This window comes from Onychostruthus taczanowskii, unplaced genomic scaffold, assembly GCF_017590055.1.
Source record: "Onychostruthus taczanowskii isolate IOZ18803 unplaced genomic scaffold, ASM1759005v1 scaffold26, whole genome shotgun sequence".
Taxonomy (NCBI): domain Eukaryota; kingdom Metazoa; phylum Chordata; class Aves; order Passeriformes; family Passeridae; genus Onychostruthus; species Onychostruthus taczanowskii.
In genome coordinates, this window is record NW_024499906.1 from 9,249,843 (window position 1) to 9,272,949 (window position 23,107).

At 41.6% G+C, this 23,107-nt stretch overlaps 2 protein-coding genes across 2 annotated transcripts in view; both read right to left on the reverse strand.

Moving 5' to 3' along the window:
- Positions 1-1,278, reverse strand: part of LOC121337306 (complement C4-like) — a 41,152-nt gene extending 39,874 nt beyond the window's left edge. The window contains exon 1 of the mRNA XM_041407352.1: positions 1,168-1,278. Coding sequence (XP_041263286.1) covers positions 1,168-1,232 — 65 coding nt within the window. The 5' untranslated portion in view covers positions 1,233-1,278. The remainder of the gene's footprint in view (positions 1-1,167) is intronic.
- A 21,291-nt stretch (positions 1,279-22,569) lies between these two features.
- The window catches only part of FREM2 (FRAS1 related extracellular matrix 2), a 118,998-nt gene continuing 118,460 nt past the window's right edge, over positions 22,570-23,107 (reverse strand). Inside the window, exon 24 of the mRNA XM_041407346.1 lies at positions 22,570-23,082. Coding sequence (XP_041263280.1) covers positions 22,570-23,082 — 513 coding nt within the window. The remainder of the gene's footprint in view (positions 23,083-23,107) is intronic.

Genomic DNA, 23,107 nt, shown 5'->3' on the forward strand with positions numbered 1-23,107 from the left:
AAATTCAAATTTCTGAAATAGAACAAGGCCATGCATTAAAAGACAATGAATACATATTAATAAATACTCAATTAATGCTACAAAATTATGTATCTTCATGTACTATCACCCACATTATGCCAGTTTATGCTTTAATGCGTCAGGAGGTATAGATTTTCTATTTTTCTATATGTGTGGGGTTACAGGTAGCTGACCTTCCTTGCAATATCACTGTGCAATCTTGGAAATGAAAGATCACAGAAGGTAAGACCACATCTCCGGGAAGGGCTGATTTGGAGGCTGAATTGGTTGGGATTTTTTTCTTCTCTTTATTATTTTCCTTCACTCTTGACCTACTCTGGTTCTTCTTAGTAATTGATTTCATGACCTTTAAAATGTAGATCATTATCCTTGCTCTCCTTTTTTTCAAGTCTATTTTACACAAAACAATTTTACAAAAATCAGAGAACTGTGTGAAGAGCCAAGTCCTGTCTCTTCACCTATGATGTCACATAGACAAAGAACAGTTCAGAGCTCAAGACAGGTGCTTTTGGAAAATCATTATTCCGCAGAAGATTTCTAAAACGAAAGGTGAATGATTTTCTATTATCAGAATTGGTTGTATAACTACCTTTTTATTTTTTTTTTTAAAAAAACAACCCTCTTCTTTCTTAAATGCATAAAATGAAAGGTGAGGTATAAAAATCAGGAAATAAAATGGTATTTAATTTCATTCTCTTGGAATCGGTTGGCTCTAGCAAAAGGTGACACAAGGCCTGGCTATATGTAAATCTCCACTGAAACAGAGGATAAATACAAAATACTGAAGGTCTCCCAGAAGTTAAAACTTTGCTTTCTGCAATGAATAAATCAATTACAGAGGGGTTTTTTCCCTCAAGAATTTTCAATCCAATAAATGTCACAAACAATAAATGAGCAAACAGCAATAAGAGAGTGAAAAATATGCTTTAGTTGTACATTTTTAATTATTGGTACTTGAGAGAAGATTTCTTCCTTAAAAGGGTAGTTTTAAGCTTTTTTACTTCTTACCTATTTAAGGTTGCACACATATTCAGTGGTCCAAGAACTTGGCTTTTTTGATTCTCTAGTGGGAGAGAGAGACTATTTCCTACCTTCACTTTCAAGAGATTTGTTAGGATTGAAGAATTTGTAATAAAATGTACTTACGATGGTGCTTGTTCTGTATTGGAAAGCAGCAAACAAAAGCTCACCAGCAATACCAGCCTTTCCATTGCAACACTCTACAACATCTGCAAAACAGAAGCACCAAAGATCCACCATCAATCCAGGTGCTGGCTGTAAGAAATGGGCTGACAGCACACTGCAGCAAATGATGTTGTCTGTCCTGGTTATTTATTAATAACTTGCAAAGCTGTGCAAGCAATAGTGATGGACATGCTGGTGGTGCACACAGTAATACCCTAGAGAGAAATATTATGGACTAAGTCACAATTTTATACTTTTTTGTTCATGCATTCTCGTCCCAGCTTCAATGTTTTCACATGATAGCAACTAAAAGTCAAGTGCAGAGAGAAGTTTTCACAAATACTGCAAAGGCAACCCAATCAAAGAAGACACTGTGGCTTCAAGAGTGGCTGTAGAGTATTACTAAATGGGGACAAATACAGGTGATAGGTTCCTTCTCTAAGCCTTTATTTAACCCCAGGCATCTCTATGGTCCAGCAAAGGTGAGAGGAAGTTCCTTCTGTTTACACAGCACCAAAGGAACTGTGCTGGAAATCTACCTGTACAACTCAGTCTCAGTCTGTGGTGCCTGGAGGCATTCACCTGCTTTAACCTCATTGCAAATGAAATTGATGCCTCTGTCTGAGCCACTCAGCCCAACTTTCCTTCATGCCCAGGACACTGGGCTCTTCCAGAGGGCAATTAATCTCATCTTACCATAAACATGTAAGATGAATCATCAACTGAAGTCATTCCAGACTGCATGAAACACATATTAAAAAGTAGGATACTGATAAGCAGGGGGGGAAAAGCCCATCTGAAGAATAACTGTTTGTACAAGGACCAGTTTTGATCAAAGGTAAATGAAAGAACTGCAACCAACATGAGGTCTCATTTTTGCAAACTTTTACTGGATTGTTGTCTCCCAAACAAAATTTTGTTGACCCATGAAAATGGAAACATGCCCATCTGATTTACAGGCAGGTCAAATCCCAGAAATCACATGGCTGCTCCCAGGCACTGGTGATGAAGTGCCCTTTAACACACCACAGCTAAGTCTGCATCTTTAATCATTAGCAGTGGATGCCTTGAATCAGCATTCCCTTCTTTGCAAGGCGAATTCATGCTCACAGCAAAGGCTCATTGCCCACACTCATGGGACTTCCCTCACCGCACCACTTGCCTAAGTGACATCTCCTGCCTTGCTTTTCAAGACAAGGAGGTAGGGAAAGGGAAGAAGCTGGATACAAACCTATTCACTATTTTACACTTAGTGCGCTACAAGTTGGTAGCTCCCTCTAAGACAAAATGAGACACAAAGTACTCTCTTGTCCACTGGTGGTCACAGAAAGGGTGGGCAGCAGTAGCTGGCTTCAAACTCATGTCAGGAAAAGCTACATTTTGCCTGCTCTAGGCATAGGTTTTTCAGGGGTTTTTTTGGCTTTTTTTGTTCCCAAGAGACAGTCAGTTTCCTTCCCCTCTTCTGGTTTTCTCTCTCACTTCAGCTGCCAGGAGGGAGGAAAAACTTGAGAAAAGATACATGTGGATCTTCAGGGTCAAATCCATGCTCTTTGGGAGATATTTATAAGAATTCAGACTTGGGAACCATTAAGAACAAAGTTATTTTCTCTCTGCCCTCCTTCCCCGCCTGCTAATTCTCTGCAGTTATGCACTCACAAAATGGATTTATTTCCATGCCAGAATAATTTTTCTCAGGGCTTCTGGCCTCCCAAGCCCAAGAGAGATGATGAGGAAGAGTGTAGATTTCCACTATAAATCTGGTCTGTGTTCAAGGCAAAGATATGTGGAAGAAAAAGTCCTTTTGGGAACTGGGCTTGTGCTCTCCCTAGGGAGCAGAAGAGTCTTGTTACACCTGCAGCTGGTAAAATAAGGATTCTCACTCTTGCAAAGATAATGGGGAGATTTAGTTAAGAGCAGCAGTGGCTGTGGAGCATGCTGAGGCTCCTGCCCTCTTCAGAGACTGTTCTGTTGCTCCATCCTGCACTGCTGCCATCCAGGGCTGGAGTGATGCAATCACTGAGCAATCCTAGTCACTAAAACAGGACAAGAGACAACTGTGAGTGGGCCCTTTGCTTTTCTCCAGACAAATACAGAATAAGAAAAGAAATAACATTTGCAAAGTCAGTGCTCATTCCTTGAGAAAAAACATAAGGAAGTTCTCCCAGCTGAAAAACCAACAATTTCCAGAAGACCGCAACACAACCAGCAGGGAATTCCTACTCCTGAAGTCACAGGAAAGGCACCTCTGCAGTGTGAAGTCACACCAAAATCTTGCTCTGTGCCCATCTTTGTCAGAGGGGAGGAGATGGGATTTCCATTGCCCAGGCTGGCTTGTTTGCCAGGGACCGAGGTCTGTTTGCACAGCAATACAAACAGCCACGTATGGACTCACAGCTAGACATTTTCACAGATCACTTTCCAAAAGGAACCTCAGAAAAGCTATTGTTTTGCTTTATTGGATTTGTACAGTTTTGCTTCCTCAAGTGAAGTATGAATAAAAATGTGAGAATAAACAACAGCTGTCTAGAGCAATATGCAGCAAAACTATTTTATATTTGAATTTAAGGATGTGTTCTGACTCTTAATAAACTATTTTTGTCACCAAAATATAACCCAATAACTTCAATTAAATATAATTTTTTCTCACTGTATCTCACAAACACAAAAGAGCAAGCTGATGCATAACCACTTGTATAATGAGAATTAAAATTCCTTGTGCTTAATTGGTCTGTCTCTGTGTCTGTATAAACTAATCATTGGTTTTCTAGTATCACAGATTCTTCACACAGTGATTTGTAGTATAATGTAAAACATTCCAGTCCAAAGCCACACTAAAATGGAACAAAATGAAACTAAATAAAATAAACCAATCTTGGTTGAAGGTCTCCAGCACATGCATGAGACAGAGAACACAGAAAATTCCCTCTAAAATAACATAAATCTCTTTTATTTTTCTAAAGGCAAAGTCCTTTCCTGTTTACTCATCAGCCAGTTTTCACCTATTGATCCTTCAGCTGGCCGGTATGGACTGTGGAAAGCACAGCCTGGGATTGATGTGTGTGTCAAACCCAAACCTGGGGAGACAGAACTGCTTTATTTTGAGTATGTGCTGTCTCTCCTTTCAGTACCTTCGTTTGAACTTGGTGGGATTTCACAGTGTTTTGAGCACCAGCAGCAGGTTTTTGTTCTTTGGCACGAAGAGCTTCCCAAAGCCTTTTTCCCCTTAATCAGCCTAAATACTAAAGAGACCAAACTCTCCTTTCACTTTCGTCCTGCTCTCTTTCACCTCTGCCTGGCAGAGGGGTACAAAGGGCAGCGTCACAAAACCCATTTCACGAATGAGCACTGCAGTGACATCCTCTCTGCCTAGTTATGGGGACTTGTGACAGACACAAAAGGCAATATTTCACTTCTGACATTTCAGAAAATTAGATTTTGAAATCCTTTTTTCAACAGCAGACCATGAAGTGTGGGTCTAATTGGAAAAGTTCCTCCTAACAGCAGGACATCTTCTCTTTAGTGTCAATACAAATTGGAATTGTAAATTAAAACCATACTTTTTTTTTCTTACCATAATCGAGGTAATGAAATGAAAAGACTGTAGCTGCTTTTGCCATTAAAGAACTCTTTAAAAGTTCTGCATTTAATGCTTCCAAGTGTATCTACTGAAAAAAAATCATATATTTAGAGGAGGAAAAACAGAATTTCCCCGGCATTTTCTGCTCTCACTGACAAGTCTGGATTTCTGGGGGATTAAGCCTTAGTTTTTTCTCAGAGGTTTCTTCTTCCCTTCTCTCTGATTCTCTAAATTCTGTGATTTTCTGAATGTCGTGTTGAAAAAAATAAAAATAAGGATTTTTGAAAATACACACAAAACCAGCACTGCTTCTGTAAAATTCTTATCTTGCAAAAGTGATCTCTGAGGGATTATTTTAGTTCAAGCAATAATTGTATAACACCACTGACATAACATTTTACCATATTGTAATAATGCATCCTGTTTTCTTGGTAAACCATGTTTTTCAGGATCTCAGAACTTTTGCACTTTTAAGAAGCCATTGAACTAGTCAGGAGGAGAGGAGATACCTGAGCATGCAAGGGACTCACCCCAGGTGAAAGCACAGAACTGCTGGAAATGAGGAATAAAATAACTTGGCCTAAATAATACAGAATATTGGAGTACTGCCCTTGTACTCAAACATCCTGATACTCTGCCTAAAGGCTTGTTCTCAAATCCATCCTTTGTGGTTTTCTTTTTTTTTTTTTTATTTCAATTTCATTATAAACCCCAAAGTAACCCAAATTCTTCCTTGTTACCAACTGTAAATTACATAGAAAAATTAATGTATTTCAAATAATTTAATCTTTCCCAACTTCTCCATTCCTCTGGATCATAATGAGCACAATTGTCTCTCTAGGGAATTCTTTTCTTCTCCTTTTCATGGGAGCAAAAGGTAAGAATAAGTCTAAAGAAGCAAAAGGTGTATTGAGCATATCAGTGGAAAAAGCTAAAATTTTAAGTAGCTGAGAAGAGTAAAAACAAAGGTTACATATCTAGTTCTGTGGATTTGGAGGCATATTGTGAAATCAAGTAAAGCCAGTAGTAAGAAGTAGAGAAGTAATTTATAATTGACCCTCATTCTTAGGATTTCCTGAGTTGCTGCATGGAGACACTCTAAGGTTTCAGACTATTGCACAATTTTACCAGAAACCATTTTACAGGGACAGCAAAGGAGAAAATAAATCCCATACCATGTACAACCACAGCTAGCCTTGTGCCTACCTGCCACTGGCAACCTGCCCTGCTCTGAAAATTAAATCTAAAAATCCACTTCAGCCAGTAACTCATGGGACACCAGAAAGGAGAAAGCATCTCCTCCCGCAAGCTGGGAGAAGGCTCAGCTCCCACTTCCACCACACTCAGGCAAGTTTAGGTCAGCTCCACTGGCAGATGGGAAGCTGCCCTACTTTTTTGATCCCTTGGTTTTAATGTTCAAGGATGAAACACAAAGACAAAGGAGGAAAGGGGACAGGATATAAGGGTCAGGAGAATTTTTTTTCATTGTAAAGGAGAAGCTGCTCAGTGACAGCAGTTTCAGTGTCAGGAGCTGCAGCACCTCCCCATGTGGCAGGCCTGGCATCTGCTATCCTGATGGAGAGGGGAAAAGTCTGGATGACTTTTGTAGCAGCTCAGTGGGACAGTTGTTCAGGTAATGTATGCTGATCTCTTCTTTCTCAGAAATTTAGCCATGGAGCTCTGGCTCTTTGTGACACTCAGCTTTTTTAAGCTCTTTGGATGAACAATGTGCCTCTTTGTCCTGTGAGGCACAGATACTGTACCCAACCTAGACACAGCAATCATAGGAGGAATCTTTCCCCACAAACCCAGTTTTACAGAAAACCACCTCCAGCAAAATAATGCAAAAGCAGTCAACTCTGCTGCCCTCTCAGTGGCTTAGATGCAGAGGGGAATATTGATGCCTCCAAAAGGGGACTGACTGGATGTCCCCAAAGCCCTTCCAGTGTACTTGGGTCAGACACACCCTGCCCAGATTATACAGTTGACTTCACACCACACCCACAGAAAAAAAGGTGATGCTATTAAAAAAATGTGAACAAAAAGGATATTTTTATGCATTTAATCAACACACCTTGGAAGGCACATGGATCTGCTCTTGTTAATATGTGACTACGTCTCACTGCTTTGCGCTGGTTTTGGCAGGGGTAGAGTTAATTTTTTCAGAGTAGCTGGTGTGGGGCTGTGTTTTGGACTTGACCTGAAAGCAGTGGTGATAACGTTGCTGGTTTTGTTACTGCTGAGCACTGCTGACACAGAGGCAAGGCCTTTTCTGGTTCTCACCCACAGCAGGCTGTGGGTGCACCAGGAGCTGTGAGGGGACACAGCCAGGGCAGCTGACACCGGCTGGCCAGAGGGACATTCCAGACCATACCATGCCAGCTGGGGAAGGAAGGGAGGAAGCCAGGGACATTTGGAATGATGGCCTTTGTCCCATTTTTGGCCCACTGTCCCATTTTTACTCTTACAATTTTTACTATTATAATTCTCTCCCCATCCTGATGCAAGGGCAATGAGTGAGCAGTTGTCTGGTGCTTAGTTGTTGCATGGGGTTAAATGACACATATTTATATTTTTATAACCTGGGATACATTTCCAGGCAGTTCATCCTTGATTTTTACCTGACCTCTGAATGAGGAAGATGAATTTTCAGTCACACCAGGATATGGTCTGAAAACACACCTGCACCATTCTGCTTCAGGTCGTGGTCCCAGCAGGATCCTGCTAATGCCTCTGACAGCAGTGCAGCCTGCAGCTCTGCTGTGAAAGCAAGGCTGGGTCTGTACCTCTGCTCTCTTCTCATCAGGGTGGGGGGACAGAGAGGTTTGGCAGCTGGTGCCATCCACATCTGGGCGTCCCTCTTACCTTTCCTTCTTCTCCCTGCACTGGGTGTGACTATGGGATCTGTCTCTGGACCAGTGAAGAAATAAAGAGCAGCTTTAAAAGAGCCAGTGCCCATGGCACCCTTAAGACTCGGGTAGAAGCCCAAATCTCTGATCTAATTCCCTGGCTGTTTATATTGTTCCTGGGCTTGGACACCATCTAGCCCTGCACCTGGAGCCCAGTGGCCCCTGACACCTAAATGGGGAAGCAGGCTCCTCCTCAAGACTACGCACAGCTTGGGGCTGCCAAGGCTGGCCCTTACCAAGCAGCTCAGCCTTGGGCTGCAGTGTTCTTCTGCCTTGCGTGGTTTTCTCATTCCTTGCTGCCACCAGTGATGCCTTTTTCATCATTTCCCCCTTCTTTTCTGGAGCACCCCCCCTCTTGGTACCATCTGTACTTTGTTGATGAAAATGTGTTCCGAAGAGCTGGTTTTCGGCCTTGGTTCTTGAGATAGGATGGGCCTTGGAATATGTTTTGTCTTTCTGACTAGAGAAAGGTCATGGAAAACTACTGGAAAAACTAGCCACTAATACAATAGGCTACAAATATATGTGTGAAAAATTACAGAGAATATACAAAAGAAAAAGGCAAAAATCAGCACGGCCTCACCAGCAGCAGTTTCTTTATATCTGGGGCTGGCTCCTATTTCACGGGCTTTTACACTTCTGCCTAAGCAGTGATAAATAAATAAAGATGCAGTTATGAGAGATCTTTAAGAATTGCAACATAATGTAATGGATCCCTAAATCCAAACAGCTACCTTTTCTTTGATCACTTTAAAGCTTTTTGGCTTCAGTGAGTATGCTGCAGATGCACATTTAGGCAGCAAGCCCAGCTCTAGTGGCCCTGGAGAAGAGTATTAACTTGTACATTATTCTATAAATATCTGCCATAAGTTTGCTGCAGGCATTCTCCACTGAGGGAACAAAAAGTGTTGACTCACAGTGGCAGCATTAATGCCTCTGACCTGGCTCACATGTGGGATGTCAATATACTTTAGGACCTGGAATCTTGCAGCCACAACCTGCACAGCCTGCAGCATTTATATACTGCTGTTGCTGCAGCCTGAAGCAGCAAGAATGAAGATTTGCAACAACATAGTTAAAAAAAAAAAAAAAGAAAGTGCTTTTCCCTCTATCCTATAGTTACAGAAGTGTATTCTACACCTGTGATGATTCTCTATGTGATTATTTGGAAACAGCAGCTTGTTTGGATAGGAAAATAAAGTACTCTACAGAACATTCCCATTTCAGTTACACACCATGAAAGATCATTTGTCCCTTTAAAAATACTAGCCGTGACAGCATCATGCACAGCTTTCACATCTGGAATTTCCCCCATCATCTCGCTTCCAGAGTCTTGCTGTGCCTGTTTGCAAAGCATCCCTTCTCCCAGCGATGGATGGGATGGCTCAGGGAGGCTGCAGGGGAGCGTGCACACACGTACGGAGTCCTGGTGCCATCCAGCGGCAGCTGTTCTCTGCACCGTGTAGCAGCTTTCGTGAAGGACTCTGCAATTGCCAGCCCTGCTTTCTGAAACCCCAGATTTCCACCTCCCAGACTGGTACATGGGGAAACGGGGAGTCAGCTCCCGATTACCACATCCTCAGGTGGCTCTCCACAGCTCAGGATGCTCGTGCACGAGCTGTGGATCTGAGCCCTGTGACAGTCAACACAGCTAAGTGGCTTTTAAAAAACAATTTGGGTAACTGAAAGGAGGGTTTCCACCTGCTTTGTTCCAAGGAACGCTTAAACGCTTGTATGTAAAAAAAAAAAAAAAAAAAAAAAAAAAAAAAAAAGAGAGAGAGAGAGAGAAAATAGAGTAATACTCCCCAAACAAGTCCCAAGTCCCAGGGAACCCACTAGCAGTTCAGAATCAAATGTTATCTTTTGAGGCACCGCTGGTGGGATTCACTTTGAAACACTGAGAGTTGTCCACCTCTAGACATCACAACCTTTACTCAACTGTCTCCAAAACAAACCTGTCTCTGGCTTGTCTAGATACAAGTCCAGGTTTCTATCTAGCTTGCTTGATCTATCATTTTGCAAAGAAATGAACCAGCAAAAGCAGTGCTGTTCAAATCAAATTTTCAAGGTAAGTTTTAATAAAACTTGTAAAAGTTTTATAAAAACCTACAGAAGTCAGTGCTCTCAGTTGGCAGCACAGTTCAGGGCCAGTCATGACCACCTTGCTCTGCCCAGGTGCATCAGCCTCATGGCATTACACCTTGCAAGGCAAGATGAAAATGTTTGTGCTGACCACCACAGTTTAGTGCCAAGTTCAGGGCTTATCTCATTTGAGTCCTTTCTGGGTGATTAGTGCACTCAGAATTTGACCCCACTGCACACCTTATGGAGTTTCTGATTTACTGCAGCACACTCTTCCCACTCCCTGAGAGTCAAGAGTTTATCTGGGAAAACAGATGCCTTGAAAATGTGAGGCCCCTATTCTCGGTTCCAGCTAAATTCCACTTATAACTAGAAGGGAGGGTAAAAGATTACTTTAAACCACCTTTAAGATGCCTCTATTTCACAGCAGGCAGAGGACTAACTTCACTTCTAATAGGAATTAAAGTGCCTTAAGGTATTGTGATAAAAGACCAGCTGTTTAGGAATGCTAGCACCTTTCTGGCAAAAAAAGAATAGGCAGAGAGGGTCTTTGGCTTCTCAGACATAACATATCTCTGAAGTTAAGAAAACAGAAAAAAATATCCTTTTGGAGGATATTTATTTTACTGCTTATTCCTCTTTACAGTCTGCAGAGAGCCCTTCTGATGTGGGAGTTACAGTAGAAGTAAAGACTGTGTTAATTATATTTACCATGCTCTTAAAGAATAAATAACCCTATCTGTGACTGAGATATCTGAAAGTGCCCTCTCTAAGGAGTCAGACAGGCAGGATCCACTACATGGAGCAGTGCAGCACTGTATAAAAGCAAGGTAATAGGTATAAGCTAGATACAGAAGAATGCAGCTATGCACTTAGGAAAGCAGTTCTCATACAAATTCAGATAAAGCAGAAGTCATTCCTCCCTTTTCTGCAGCCTTGGGAGAGGTACTCTGACTGCCTCCCCATCTGCCTGCTCGTGGCCCACAAACACCATTTATGCTGCTGTGTGCATCCCCCTGCCCTCACCCACAGGCACTACACTTCACCTCTGCCACCTAACACAGAATTATCTCCTGCTTTTCCACTGCAGAGTCCAGAGTGAAAAGAATCTAGGACCTCAGAATGCAGTCCTAGCTGCTTAGAAAGAAGCATACTCCCTAGTGATTAAAGAAAATAAAGCGTTTCTCATACCTTGGAATCTGGAGAGTCAGCCTGGCCTTACCAAAGTCCAATTTATCTTTAGTTATGGAGACTCCTTAAATGGCAATAGAGGAAACATGGGAAGAAAAGTCTATGCAGAGGAATAATCTACTCATACCCATAATGCTGAGCTGTATTTGAAATAACAGAAGATTAAGTGAATGGGACAAACTTGTGGAAGAGATGTGGCATAGAAAATTCCCTTGTGGTGTTTTTTGTTGGGATTTTTTGAGGTTTTTTTTTTTGGGGAAAAGGAATAATCAGCCATACAAAAATTTGTGTTGAAAGTCAAGAAGAACAAAAGCAGAACTGTGGGGCTGGAGCAGTGTTTTCATCCCCCCACACCACTGTTTTTTTGTTATGGTGTGCAAGTGAGGATACCCAGGGTGTCCTAGCAGAAGCTCTTCAGCATTCCTGCATCAGTGAAATGAGAGGAGGGAGATTTTCCCAGAGCAGCTTTGAAGAGAAATATTTACATGTGTGCGTATACCTGGAGGTAAAGGAGATAAAATTAAGAATTTAAAAAAGCAGATAGAGATCTTCATTCATTGCAGTCATTAAAGGGACTGGATGAAGTCTTACCTTCCTCATTTCCCTTTACTTTCCACTGACAGTGGTCAGAATTAATTTCTGGCTTCCTTGAAAACCCTTCAGTGAGCACATTTATTCCAACAGCTGGAGTGCAAACCTTGTAATTAAAGAAAAGGCTGTGAGTAAAGAGATTTAGATAGTTCAGAGGGATTTCAGAGATGCATACGCAGGTTTACATGGGTCTGTGTGTGCCTGCCTGTATCTGTGTACAGATGTGCACGTTTTACACAAGTGTCCAGGGGTTATAAATTTTCTTTGGGCTGTGCAATAGCTGAAAAGAACGGAAGGTGGCATGTTTTCAACATTTTCATCCAGCAAGTAAGTGCAGTAAAGGAAATGAAAGGAGCTACAGTAACGGGAAAAAGGATAGAGGAGAAAGAAGAAAAGAGAAAGCTAAACCCAGACCACACCCAATTTGATAATTCTCTGCTGTTAATGATTGTATTGATACTGAAGGCTATTTCTGTTCCTCATTTTAGCAGTGTGATTCATTGGTACCAAAAGGGCTGCTTTTACTAGACTTTGGAAAATACCTGGTTAGTTCACTACTGTAATATTTTTATAAAAATTACAAAATGCAGGTGTGCAATTTTATTTGTTGTTCTTTTATTTGGTTGGGTTTTTGTTCCTAATTTTTCTTTTTTTTTTTTTTTTTTTTTTTTATTTGGTTGGGGTTTTGTTCCTAATTTTTTTTTTTTTTTTTTTTTTTTTTTTAGTGATAAAATTCACACAGTATGACCAGTTAATCAAGAACCACATAAGGAAGATAAAAGTAGCCCTGTCAGTTTCCCTTTAAAGTGCAGGTATGTGGGAGATAGTACCAATCAAAAAATTGAATTAATTTAAATTTCCCAAAAAGTTATGATGCAAAAAAAAGTTATGATGCAAAAAAAAAAAAAACACACACAGAACTGTGTGTTCACAATTCACAAATTAAGGCCTGTTTCAATATTTAATCAGGCTTTGTGCAACTCTTACCACAAGCACATGCCTTTTAGTCTGCGGGGGCACCCTCTTGGCCTGCCTGTTTTTCTTTAAAGCACAGATTTCACTCTCTTTTCTGGCCCACCACTCTACGAGATGCAACAGGTTCCCCACGCCCTGAGTGGCAGCAGCAGGAAAAGCCCTGTTTACAGCCAGTACTGGGGACTCGCCAGGTAGGAAGCTCCTCTTCTTGAGCTCTCCTTTCACTTTCTTCCACAACTAATTGCCACAGCTCATTTAATGACAATTAAACGACTCCAGAGGGGTGGTGAGGGCTGGTCTGAGCAGGACCAAAGTGACCCCTCCTGCCAGGAGCCAGGGGGTGCCAGGAACCACCAAGGAGCTGAGGCTCACATCCCGTGGGAATAAAGCGGCACTTTTGTTGCCCCTTTGAGAAATCTTGGACAGCGTCTGACAGCAGACAGCCCTTCTTTGTTTAGCAGCCAAGCGCCCTCATTCCCTGGGCAGTTGATTTGCTTTTAACTGCATACCTTCACCAGATGAGAAAGACTCCCTTAGAATGTCTGGGGACTGGGGAGAGAGGTCTCAGGTGGCCAGAGACTGGCAGCATCCCCTGTCACGGGCTGCTGGCGACACATGCACACTGAGGGAGCCTGCTGCATTCCCCCCTTTGGTAGCACTTGCAGGCCACTCTGCTAATGAGGGACCAAAAGCAGCTCACAGCTGTCACAGAAGAGGAGCCAAAGCCCACAGCTCAAGGGGAAGCTGCTGCCACGCCTTATAGGTCTCCTGCCCCACACTGCATGTTCTTGGGATGCAGAAATTCTGGTGCTGCAACATCTTGACATGAAATAAATAGAGGAAGCATGGACTTTGGAAAACTTCTGCCATTTAACTTCTATTTTTTCTCAATACATTTACTTGCTGATCTCCGAACATGAGGTATTTTGAAGGACTGGTTGTGCTTCTCCTCGGCATCCTGCAGCAGACCGGGACTGAGAAGCTCAAAAGCTGAGGCTTGCAGCTGCTGGTCCCAGCTACAACTGCTGGTCCCCATCAGGGAGACAGTCCAGAAGGCCACCTGTTTGCTTATTTTGGACTCCAGGAGAGTGTATCAAATCAGTCTCCCTGACCCCAAGGCTCTGGGAGGTGCATTCTCTGGTTTTGACTGTGGGTCTGGCTGCTGTGATTCCTTCCAGGCAAATATACCCTGAATTCTGCTTCCCACCTTGTAACAATTCATCCTTGTGATCTTATCTGAGGAATTACATATACATAACAATTTTTGTATTATATAATACAAAATAAATAGTCATACTCGTAAAATATCCACAATTTACCTATATCAGTATCTATTACATACTATATATATTAAATGCACAGATACTACTCTATGTACATGTATGTTTAAAACACATGATAAAATCTATATAAAATTTATACATTAATAAAAACATATTGTATGTCTCTGTGTGTTTGTGTGCAACAGGTGTTGCAATCATGCTTTGAAAATAAAGATTTTCCTAGAGAATAGAACTTCCCAAACAGTACTTGAGAAGACTGGGGAAATGCATATTACCACAGCCGACACTTCCAGATGTGAACTACAGGCAATGCCAAAATGCTGCAAGAATTGCTTGAATTGTTGGCCTCACATTTACCATTCAGAGTGATGTTACAGATAACAAATGCAGTTCCTGAGGAAACTGAAGTTTCCTGGGGGTGAAATATTTCCCTGACACCTTCATTTTGAGAGCCAAAGAAAAATCCAAGCAGCAGTGTACCACGTCAAATAGCTCGGAGAGAAGCTCTAGTGGGTGGTCCTGTTCTGAGGGTAGGGTTGCAGGGTAGAGAAATCACCACAGCTGAGGAAAGAGTAATAAATGAGTGTCCCAACTGTTGTAGGAGGTGTGCACACAAATATTTTCAATCTAACGTCTGACAACAGAATGTTAACTTCTCTGAAAATCTATCTAAATACTCAACAAGTTCAAGAAAAAACCCTCTGCTAGAGAAAGCAGGTATTGAGCCACTCACATGTAGCCTGGCTACATGCAAACAAGAAGTGGGCTCTGCCTCTGATATTCACCTTTTTTGACGGGCCAGCCAGGTTAATAACAAGTTAGTGACAAAAGAGCTTCAGGCATGCACCCCTCTGGGTTACTTCCTGCAGCTGGGTTAGGTCTCAGTGCACAGCATGCTGTGTTGACAATCACTGCTGACAAACCAAACTTCTCCAATAACCAAGACCCTTAATCAGCAGTAAGAACTGCACTTCTATGTCACACTTGTGTTCAGAAAATCTTAGGTGTCTGTGACCAACATGATACTGTCCATAAAGGGGTTTTTCTTGGACCTTGGTACTAAAGTTCACCTGAGTTAGGGTGTGAGAGAAGCTTAGATGGAGTGAACATGCTTTGCTAAGCCTTTTGCTACTGATGTCCTGGAAGATATGAGATACATGAGCACATCTCCTGTGCAGCATGACAGTGTTGTGTTTGACATTACAATCTGTGATGGCAGAAGTCTCCTTGCAAAGGAGCCCTCAGAGTCCCTGTGCTGTACTGCACACTCTGATGCCTTAGGGTTGCCTGGGATATTAAGGGCATCATGTGGTGCCTTTGCTAAACCCTGGGCAGAGGAAAGTTGCTGAGTGTGTGATGCATGGGCAGCTGCTGGTGTCCATAAAGCCATTACAAGTCTCTCCATCTTTTTGAGAGTGGATCCAAATCTTTCCTTTCCTCCTACTAGGAGAGAGTGTTTCAAAATCCTGACAACAGCAGACCAGGAATCCCATCTCCAGAAGACTGCGGAAGGCACACCACTGATGAGGTGGTCTGTGGCACAGCTGTGTCATGAGCTGTGGGCATTGGATGACAAGAAGCCAACCTCCTGATTCAGCAACATAATTTTGTCCCCAAAGACAGAGGCTTTTTAAATTCTGAACAATTAGCCAGATCCTCCCTTGCTTTCACAGGACTGACAATACTGGGGACCGGTCCCTGTAGGGCACAGTGCAGATTGCTGCACTGAAATCCAGGTATCTTGCCAAGAAATGGAAGCAGAGCCCAGCCACATTCCCATGAGCTATTACTTTTAAAGAATTAGGTATTTATGTTTCTTTCTTACCACGATCGTTCTAGTGCCATCAGAAACATAAGAAAAAAATATACATCAGTGAAAGAGACACTTGAAAGCCCAAGAACTATTATTTTAACCTTTTGGTACAAACAGCAGAGAATAAATGGAGCATGTTTATAAGGTAAATAAAATCATCAACAGTATCTTTTACCTTGGCCCCCAAGTTCCTCACTCCAGATGCTTTACCTCATTCTGCCCAGATCATATGCCTTCACAGGATATGCACCAGGAAAAGGCCACTGGATCCTGCTACCATTTCAAGCAGTCCCCAGCAGGAGGTTTAGGCAGATGTCACGTGCAGGTAAATCAGCTGTTAGAGGCCTAGGGTGCTGAAAAGTGAAAATTTTCATTCCTCTTTTATTCCAAGAAAAATAAAATCAGTAAGGCACATTATGGTATTTGTACTTTAAATTACAAATTCCAAGTCTGGGGCTGGTGGCTCTTTGTACAACTGTTAGGGCTTAGAGTGGCTCTTCTGGGTCGGTTTGTCTGCTTCTGGCAGTGCCCAGGAGTGGAGTTGTAGGGAACAGAAATGAAAGAGAAGATCCTTCTCCTAAATCCTACTGGCTTTTCCTACTCCAGTTCTGAACCAGCTGTTGATACAAACCAGCTGATTGCAATTGACTTTTCTTCAATGAATTTCCCTTCTGGTTTTTGGTATGGTATGCATGTCATCCTTCAGTTTGGTATGGTATGCATGTCATCCTTCAGTTTGGTATGGTATGCATGTCATCCCTTAAGTAAAAACTTGCAAGTTTAATTTCAGGTTGTATTTAGGTTAGGTGTTGACTACTTTCATTCTTGTACCCAGCAAATTTTATTGTGTGGAACCTCTCTAAAATATTACAAGAAACAGTGAATTACTGCTCTCTACTCACAGTCTCTCTAACATTCAGGATTTAATGTATGCCCATCATAATCTGCCTTGGATAATTCTCTCCAGGGCTGAAGAATAGAAGGAGATTCCTTACCTTTTATCATCCTGTTTGTCATTTGCTGTGTCATTTAGTTCCACTGCATGCTTTTTTTTTTTTTTTTGTGGGGGAGAGGAGGTCATGAAAGTAGGAGAAAAGTAGAAAGTAATACATTAAAGAGGAGGTACAACACACACTTACCCAGACTGCCTCCTCTTGCCTTCCATGCTGAGTAAGAAGTTTTGCAGCAAAAGTGGTCAAAAACACGCTCAAGATGAAAATTGTTACACATGATCTTATGGTTGCAATGGTTTAACCTGAGCACTTTTATTTGGATAGCTAGAGATTTATGCTCTACATGTAAACTAACACTCAGGAAAACTTGTATCATGAAATTGCAGGTAACAGGGGGTAAGAGGAATCCAGCACATGCTGGAGTATTGGCCAGGAAATGAAACAAGAAGTATCATTTAAGAAGCTCCCAGCTGTCTGCTTCAGTTTCAGTGGAAGTCAGTGGTTACTTACCAAAGCAAGGTGGTGCAAGTTAAATTCTGAATGAATTATCACTTGAGGTAAATATTAAACCCCCCCAAACTCAAACAGGCAACCTCAAGATTTACTGAATGTCTTTCAAAGCTAAAGCACTCCAAGGGATGAGCTGAATTCCTTTAGGGTAAGAGCTGAGTCATTCTTCCAAAAGACAGTGAGGAGACACTAAAAAACCCTGACTCACAGAGATGCTGAAATGGGACTATGCGCTTGGACTTTGAAATGAAAGTCATCCAGGACCTGCTGAGACATGCTTGAACACCTCAGGAGTACCAAAATTCTTCCACTAAGTGCCAAAATGAGTGTGATCACAGATATGTGTGGATATGACTTGGTTGCTGCAGATGATCATGGAGTGGGAAATTAATGCCCTTTGATTTATTGATAATGCCATACTTCTGGGACTAGACTCTATTCATTTACATCACATGTAGCTATTTATGTTGGAGCAGGACAGAAACTCTTTCAGTCTGATTATCCCTGGAAGAAACCACAACCCAAAGCTCACAGATATGACACAGGGCTTTTGAGATTAAATAACTGCTAAGTATGATCCACATAAGTAGGTTCAGGTAGCAGAAGGGAATACATGTAGCAAATCAGGAATCATTGCCTGCAGGCTTGTCCTTCCTTATTGCAAGCTAAATTGATAAGTATATTGTGTCACTCATGTAACTAGCCATGAAATATGGCCTTTCTGGCAGTGAAGGAGGTAAGTGACTGCTTAAATTCACACAGAAGTCAGAGGTCAGTGCTTACAAAGGGTGGGTGAGAAAGGAAAAGTTCAGAGGTTCAGAGCGGCTTTTTCTTTCTGCATCACAGTTCTTCATGTGTGTCTACATCTATCAGGGATACATTTGCCAGTAGGAAAAAACATCTGATGACCTGGCACAAGAAGAAACACCAGCCCTACAGGAAAAAGGGAACTGCTCCCTGCAGAGTCACTTTCTCTTGTCAGTGAGATGAGTAAAGTAAAGCCTGCCAGCAGCACACAGGAACATGGCAGTCCAGCCTACAAAGGACCTGCAGGTATCTAGACATTTCTGATGTTCTGGAATTGAAAGAGAAATCCCTCTCTGAGCCATGAGTGCAACCACAAAGATTAAAGAACAACCCCTGTGCTGAACCCTTCATGACCAGAAAACCACGGAGGAACAAAGCAGTGAGATTTACTGCAAACACAGGAACTTTGTGTTCCACTGATGTGGCAAATTAAGTTTTTCATAACACTCCATTACTGACCTCTCTCCAGAGCATGATAATTATATACAAACTTTAGATCAGTAACCAAACAGAAGTAGTTTTATTTTTTCCAGATACAAATGCCAAATTTCACAGCCATAGACATCAGCAAAATGTTGTTCCAAATAAATATGACAGCTTGATAACAAATTTAAACACAGTAATTATTGTATAAATGATTAAACAAATTGTATTATTGCTAGCAGAATAAGCATCTTCAGGGAAAAGAGGACTGAATACATAATCTGGAAATAGATTAAATATATATATATATATAAAATATACTCAGTTTATTGCTTGGATAGATAAATATTAAAATATTTGTGCACATCACTGGGAACGAGGCACTTATTCAAGTTAGTATAAACAAGGCCACTTGTTAAGTAAAAGGAAAAATGTTAATAAGCTTCCAAAACCTCTTGCTGAAATCTGAAACCTTGAAGCCATAATGAAAAAAAAAAAAGCATGCTGTTACAAATGTATTTATAGTTCACTGAATTGTAAAAAATCCAATTTCTTAAGAATGGGAAAAATCCAGCATGCCTTATTGAAAACATTGCGTTTTTTTCCCAGGAAGAGACTTTGGCATCTGACTCACGAATCTTACTCATGCTTGTCCAATTTTTCAGCGTTTGCTTTGTCCTTTTCTTTGTTATCATCATTTTGCACTATTATTCTATATATTGTTACAAAAACATTAGTCTGATTATCCCCATCAGCCTAAATATGTCACAAAGTTTTAATCAGACACTGTTCAAAGCAGTGATCAAGTTGTTTACTGGGCTAAATATTTGGCTTGTAGAACATTTGAGTTTTGATATGATTTTATAAAAGCAAGTAAGAATTAAAAAAAGATTTTGCCTGCAAGCACCTTTAATGATATTTTGGTCTGGTAAAATTCAAAAGCAGAAAAATAGCTCTACTGATAAACACCTAATTTCAGTATTTTATGTATATTTTTTTAAAAAAGATCATGTCTGCTTATACAAAACAGGCATTTCATAAATATTAGAATGTTCTATTATTTACATGTGTCCCATTCTACCGCTGAATCATTGGCTGCTATTATATAAACATGCAGGTTCTAGGAGAGAAATTCTGCGTTTCTCATAGTGATGTCACACATAGGCACAAAGGCAAATTTGATCTTAGTGGGCATTTGCAATGTAGTGGTGAACTTACTAAATATAAAAGTTATCTGTGGATTAAGCCTTTGATCAATCTTGCACACACAATACATGGATCACAAAACCAGAAACTTCATTACAAGAGCAAATTGATGTCAGGTGACTGGGGTAAAGGTATAAAGCATTGGGCATGGCTTATGGATAATTGTTTCAGGCTAGAACTCGGATTAATTAAAATAAAAGATGACTGCAAGAGTTTAGTAATGGAGTTTGACCCTTCAGGTGCTGCAAACATCCTTCAATTAAGCTGTCCAATCACCACCTTCAGAAAACCTAGAAAAGGTAGGACAGATCCTGACCTGACTCATTTTGTGAAAAGCTGATGAAATCCTATTAAATGAGTGAAGTCATAACAACACAAATCCAGTGTGAGATACCAGCACGAGTCTCTCTGTGGGCATATTCACACTGTACCATGAATCATAGCACAGATATCCCTAGGCTAGTAGAGCTTCATGAACCTGAGTCTTGATGGCTTACAGGACAACCACACAGAATTACTAGGTCAGGTCTACCTGTGTTGACTGACCCACACAACCAGGCCAGGAAGACTCCTGGCCTTCTGGATGGATTTTTTTTTTTTTTTTTTTTAAGTTCAGAGGCAGCATTGTGTGCTTACAGGCTGCTTTCAAATTGCATCCTGCTCTGCTAGCTGATCTCTGCAGCATGATCCCTGGAACACCAAATGCCAAGTGTACTGCGGACTGCCTCTACCCCCCACCACAAGATGGTAGTGGTGGAAAGGAAGAGACATTTTAGCAAGGTCTCAACATCCTTATGCAGATTTTATGTAGTTCAACTCTATTGAGAACTCCATTGACTCCAGTGCTGTTTGACAGTCTCATGGACAGTGGGATCAAGTGCACCTTCAGCAAGATGACACCCAGCCGCGGTGTGGTGTGGCTGACATGCTGGAGGGAAGGTATTCCATCCAGAGGAACCTGGGCAGGCTTGAGAGGTGAGCCAACATCATGAAGTTCAACAAGGCCGAGTGCAAGGTCCTACACCTGGGCCAGGGTAATCCCAAGCACACAGACTGGGCAGAGAATGGATTAGGAGCAGCCCTGCTGAGAAAGACTTGGGAATGGTGGTGGATGAGAGGCTGGACATAACAGGCAACATGCACTCCCAGGCCCAAAAGTCAACATATCCTGGGCTGCAGCCAAAGCAGTGGGGCCAGCAGGATGAGGGAGATAGTTCTGCCACTCTACTCTCCTCTTGTGAGAGCCCATCTGGAGTGCTGCATCCAGCTCTGGGGCCTCCAACATAGGAAGGACATGGACATGATGGAGCGAGTCCAAAGGAGTGCCACAAAGATAGTCAGAGGTTTGTGGCACCTCCTCTAAGAAAACAGGCTGAGAAAGTTGGGGTTGTTTATTCTGTCCAAGAGAAGGCTCTTAGAGCATCTTCCAGTCCCTGAAAGGGGCTTACAAGAGAGCTGTGGTGGAACTTTTCCCAAGAGGATGTAGCAATAAGACAAGGAGTAATGACTTCCCTCTGAAAGACAGCAGGTTTACATATTACGAGGAAATTTACTATGAGGGTGGTGAGACACTGGCACAGGTTGTGCAGGGAAGTCCTGGATGCCTCATTCCTGGAAGAGTTCAAGGTCAGGTTGGAGGGGGCTTTGAGTAACCTGGTGTGGCGGAAGGTCTCCCTGCCCATGGCTGCGGGGTTGGACCTAGATGATCTTGAGAGTCCCTTCTGGCCCAGGCCATTCTACAATTGTATGACTTAAAGGACTTACTTACATAAAATGCTAGTATGACAAAAGGGACAGTTTCCTGAAGGTTACATAGCTTTCACAGCCAAGGATTTGACATGGACAGAACAGGTTGTGTCTGGATAAAAACTGACACAGGACACTGCTGATCCAAACTTGTCATGTTACCTAAATCAAGAATGCTGAGAGAAAATTAGAATTACTCCTGCAGAAGTAGTCACTTGTTAAAAAATGCCCAACAATGACCCAGCATGTTTGTCAAAATATGCTATGATTATACAGCAATAAATACTACTTGATTCAATCAAAGGTTAATTTTTTCTTCTCTTTTTATTATTTAGTATGACAACTAACTATGCTGGATTCAATATCATAATTCCTAGGCTCAGTTCAGCAGAACCTTGTCCTCTGCATTTTGAATCTAACTATCATCTTCTCTAGGTACTGAAATACTAATGCTTGCATTTCTCAACAGTGGATGTGCACTAAGAAATAAAATTTACCTTACAACACTTCCATGATCCATTATAAACTTAGGAGGACATAAGCATTCAGTTTTAGTGAAAACCAAAATATTTTTCTGGATTTGTTGCATTCTTCATCTTTACAGAAACATAAATTTAAAAAAAAATTCAGATTAAATAGATGAATAGGAATTTGCAGGAAAGAGTATATATTGAATCCTGTGACATGCAACTGTTTATAATGCTATGCTGTATAATCTAGCTGTCTTTTGAAAAAGTTCAATTACAAGTAAAAAAAAAATACTGGTACAGATTAAGTGAAGTAAAAAACTTACAGGACGGAGGATCCATGCCTAAGACATTCCATCACCTTTCAAACTATTTGTAGACATTGAGTACTTTGTGAGAAACAGTACAAAATTTTACAGAAGAGTGTGAGGATCCCTCCTCTCAAGTATTATGTGTTTCTGAAGAAAGAGATCTCTCTTATTGCAGACAGGACATGTAGCACCTTTGTTCAGCTTTTATTCTTTTGACATGTCAGAAAATACAAAACCACAACAATAATCTCTCCCTTACAATGGAGTCCCTTGAATTGCTGCTTAAAATTAGTGCATGGTATAGGGGCATCAGGGACATTTCCTTTCATGCAAAGTGAGAAGTTTCGTTCAGCTTCTCCTGTTGTTGATAATGGCAGTAAGAGCTCAGGATAACAAATTTCAAGTACACCTAGAAACACACTCATCATGAGTCACCATTATCTGCTGCTAAAAATGTGCAGTTCAAGAGTTTTTATGAGGCACTCTGGACACTCTGGCTTGAATACTGTGGTCTTGGAATCAAACCTCTGAGCTGTCATGGCTGTAATTATGTGGTAGCATCATTGGTTCGTTGCTGCCTGACTCGTTTGTGCTTTCCTTCTTGTCAGAATTTCGTTTCCATTTTAGCAGCAAAATGATAATTGCAATTAAGCAGATGGCAAGGAAAATGGCAGCAGCCCCACCAATGATTGTGACTAAGCTGGTTCCTGCACTTTGGTTATTCAGTTCCCTGGGGAGAACACCATTGAGTGCAACCTCCCTTTGAGGCACCTGTTTCTTGCTGGTGCGATCCAGGGCTATGTGCTGTATGTTCGTTCCTCGGTTGCTCTCCACTCCAATGTCTCTTGCAAGTTCCGGGGCCTGCTCCACTCCCCTCTTCTGCCTTCTCTGTGTGGATGCTCCTGGGCTCCCAGCACTGAGGAGTGAGTGGTACTGGTGCTCCACGCTTCTTTTGCCGATTCCGCGGTTAGCGTTCTCCTTGGAACGCACGGTGTAGATTGTATGCACATACCACTCCCTACCCAAAGACACCTGGAAAGAAACATTTTTTGCATTT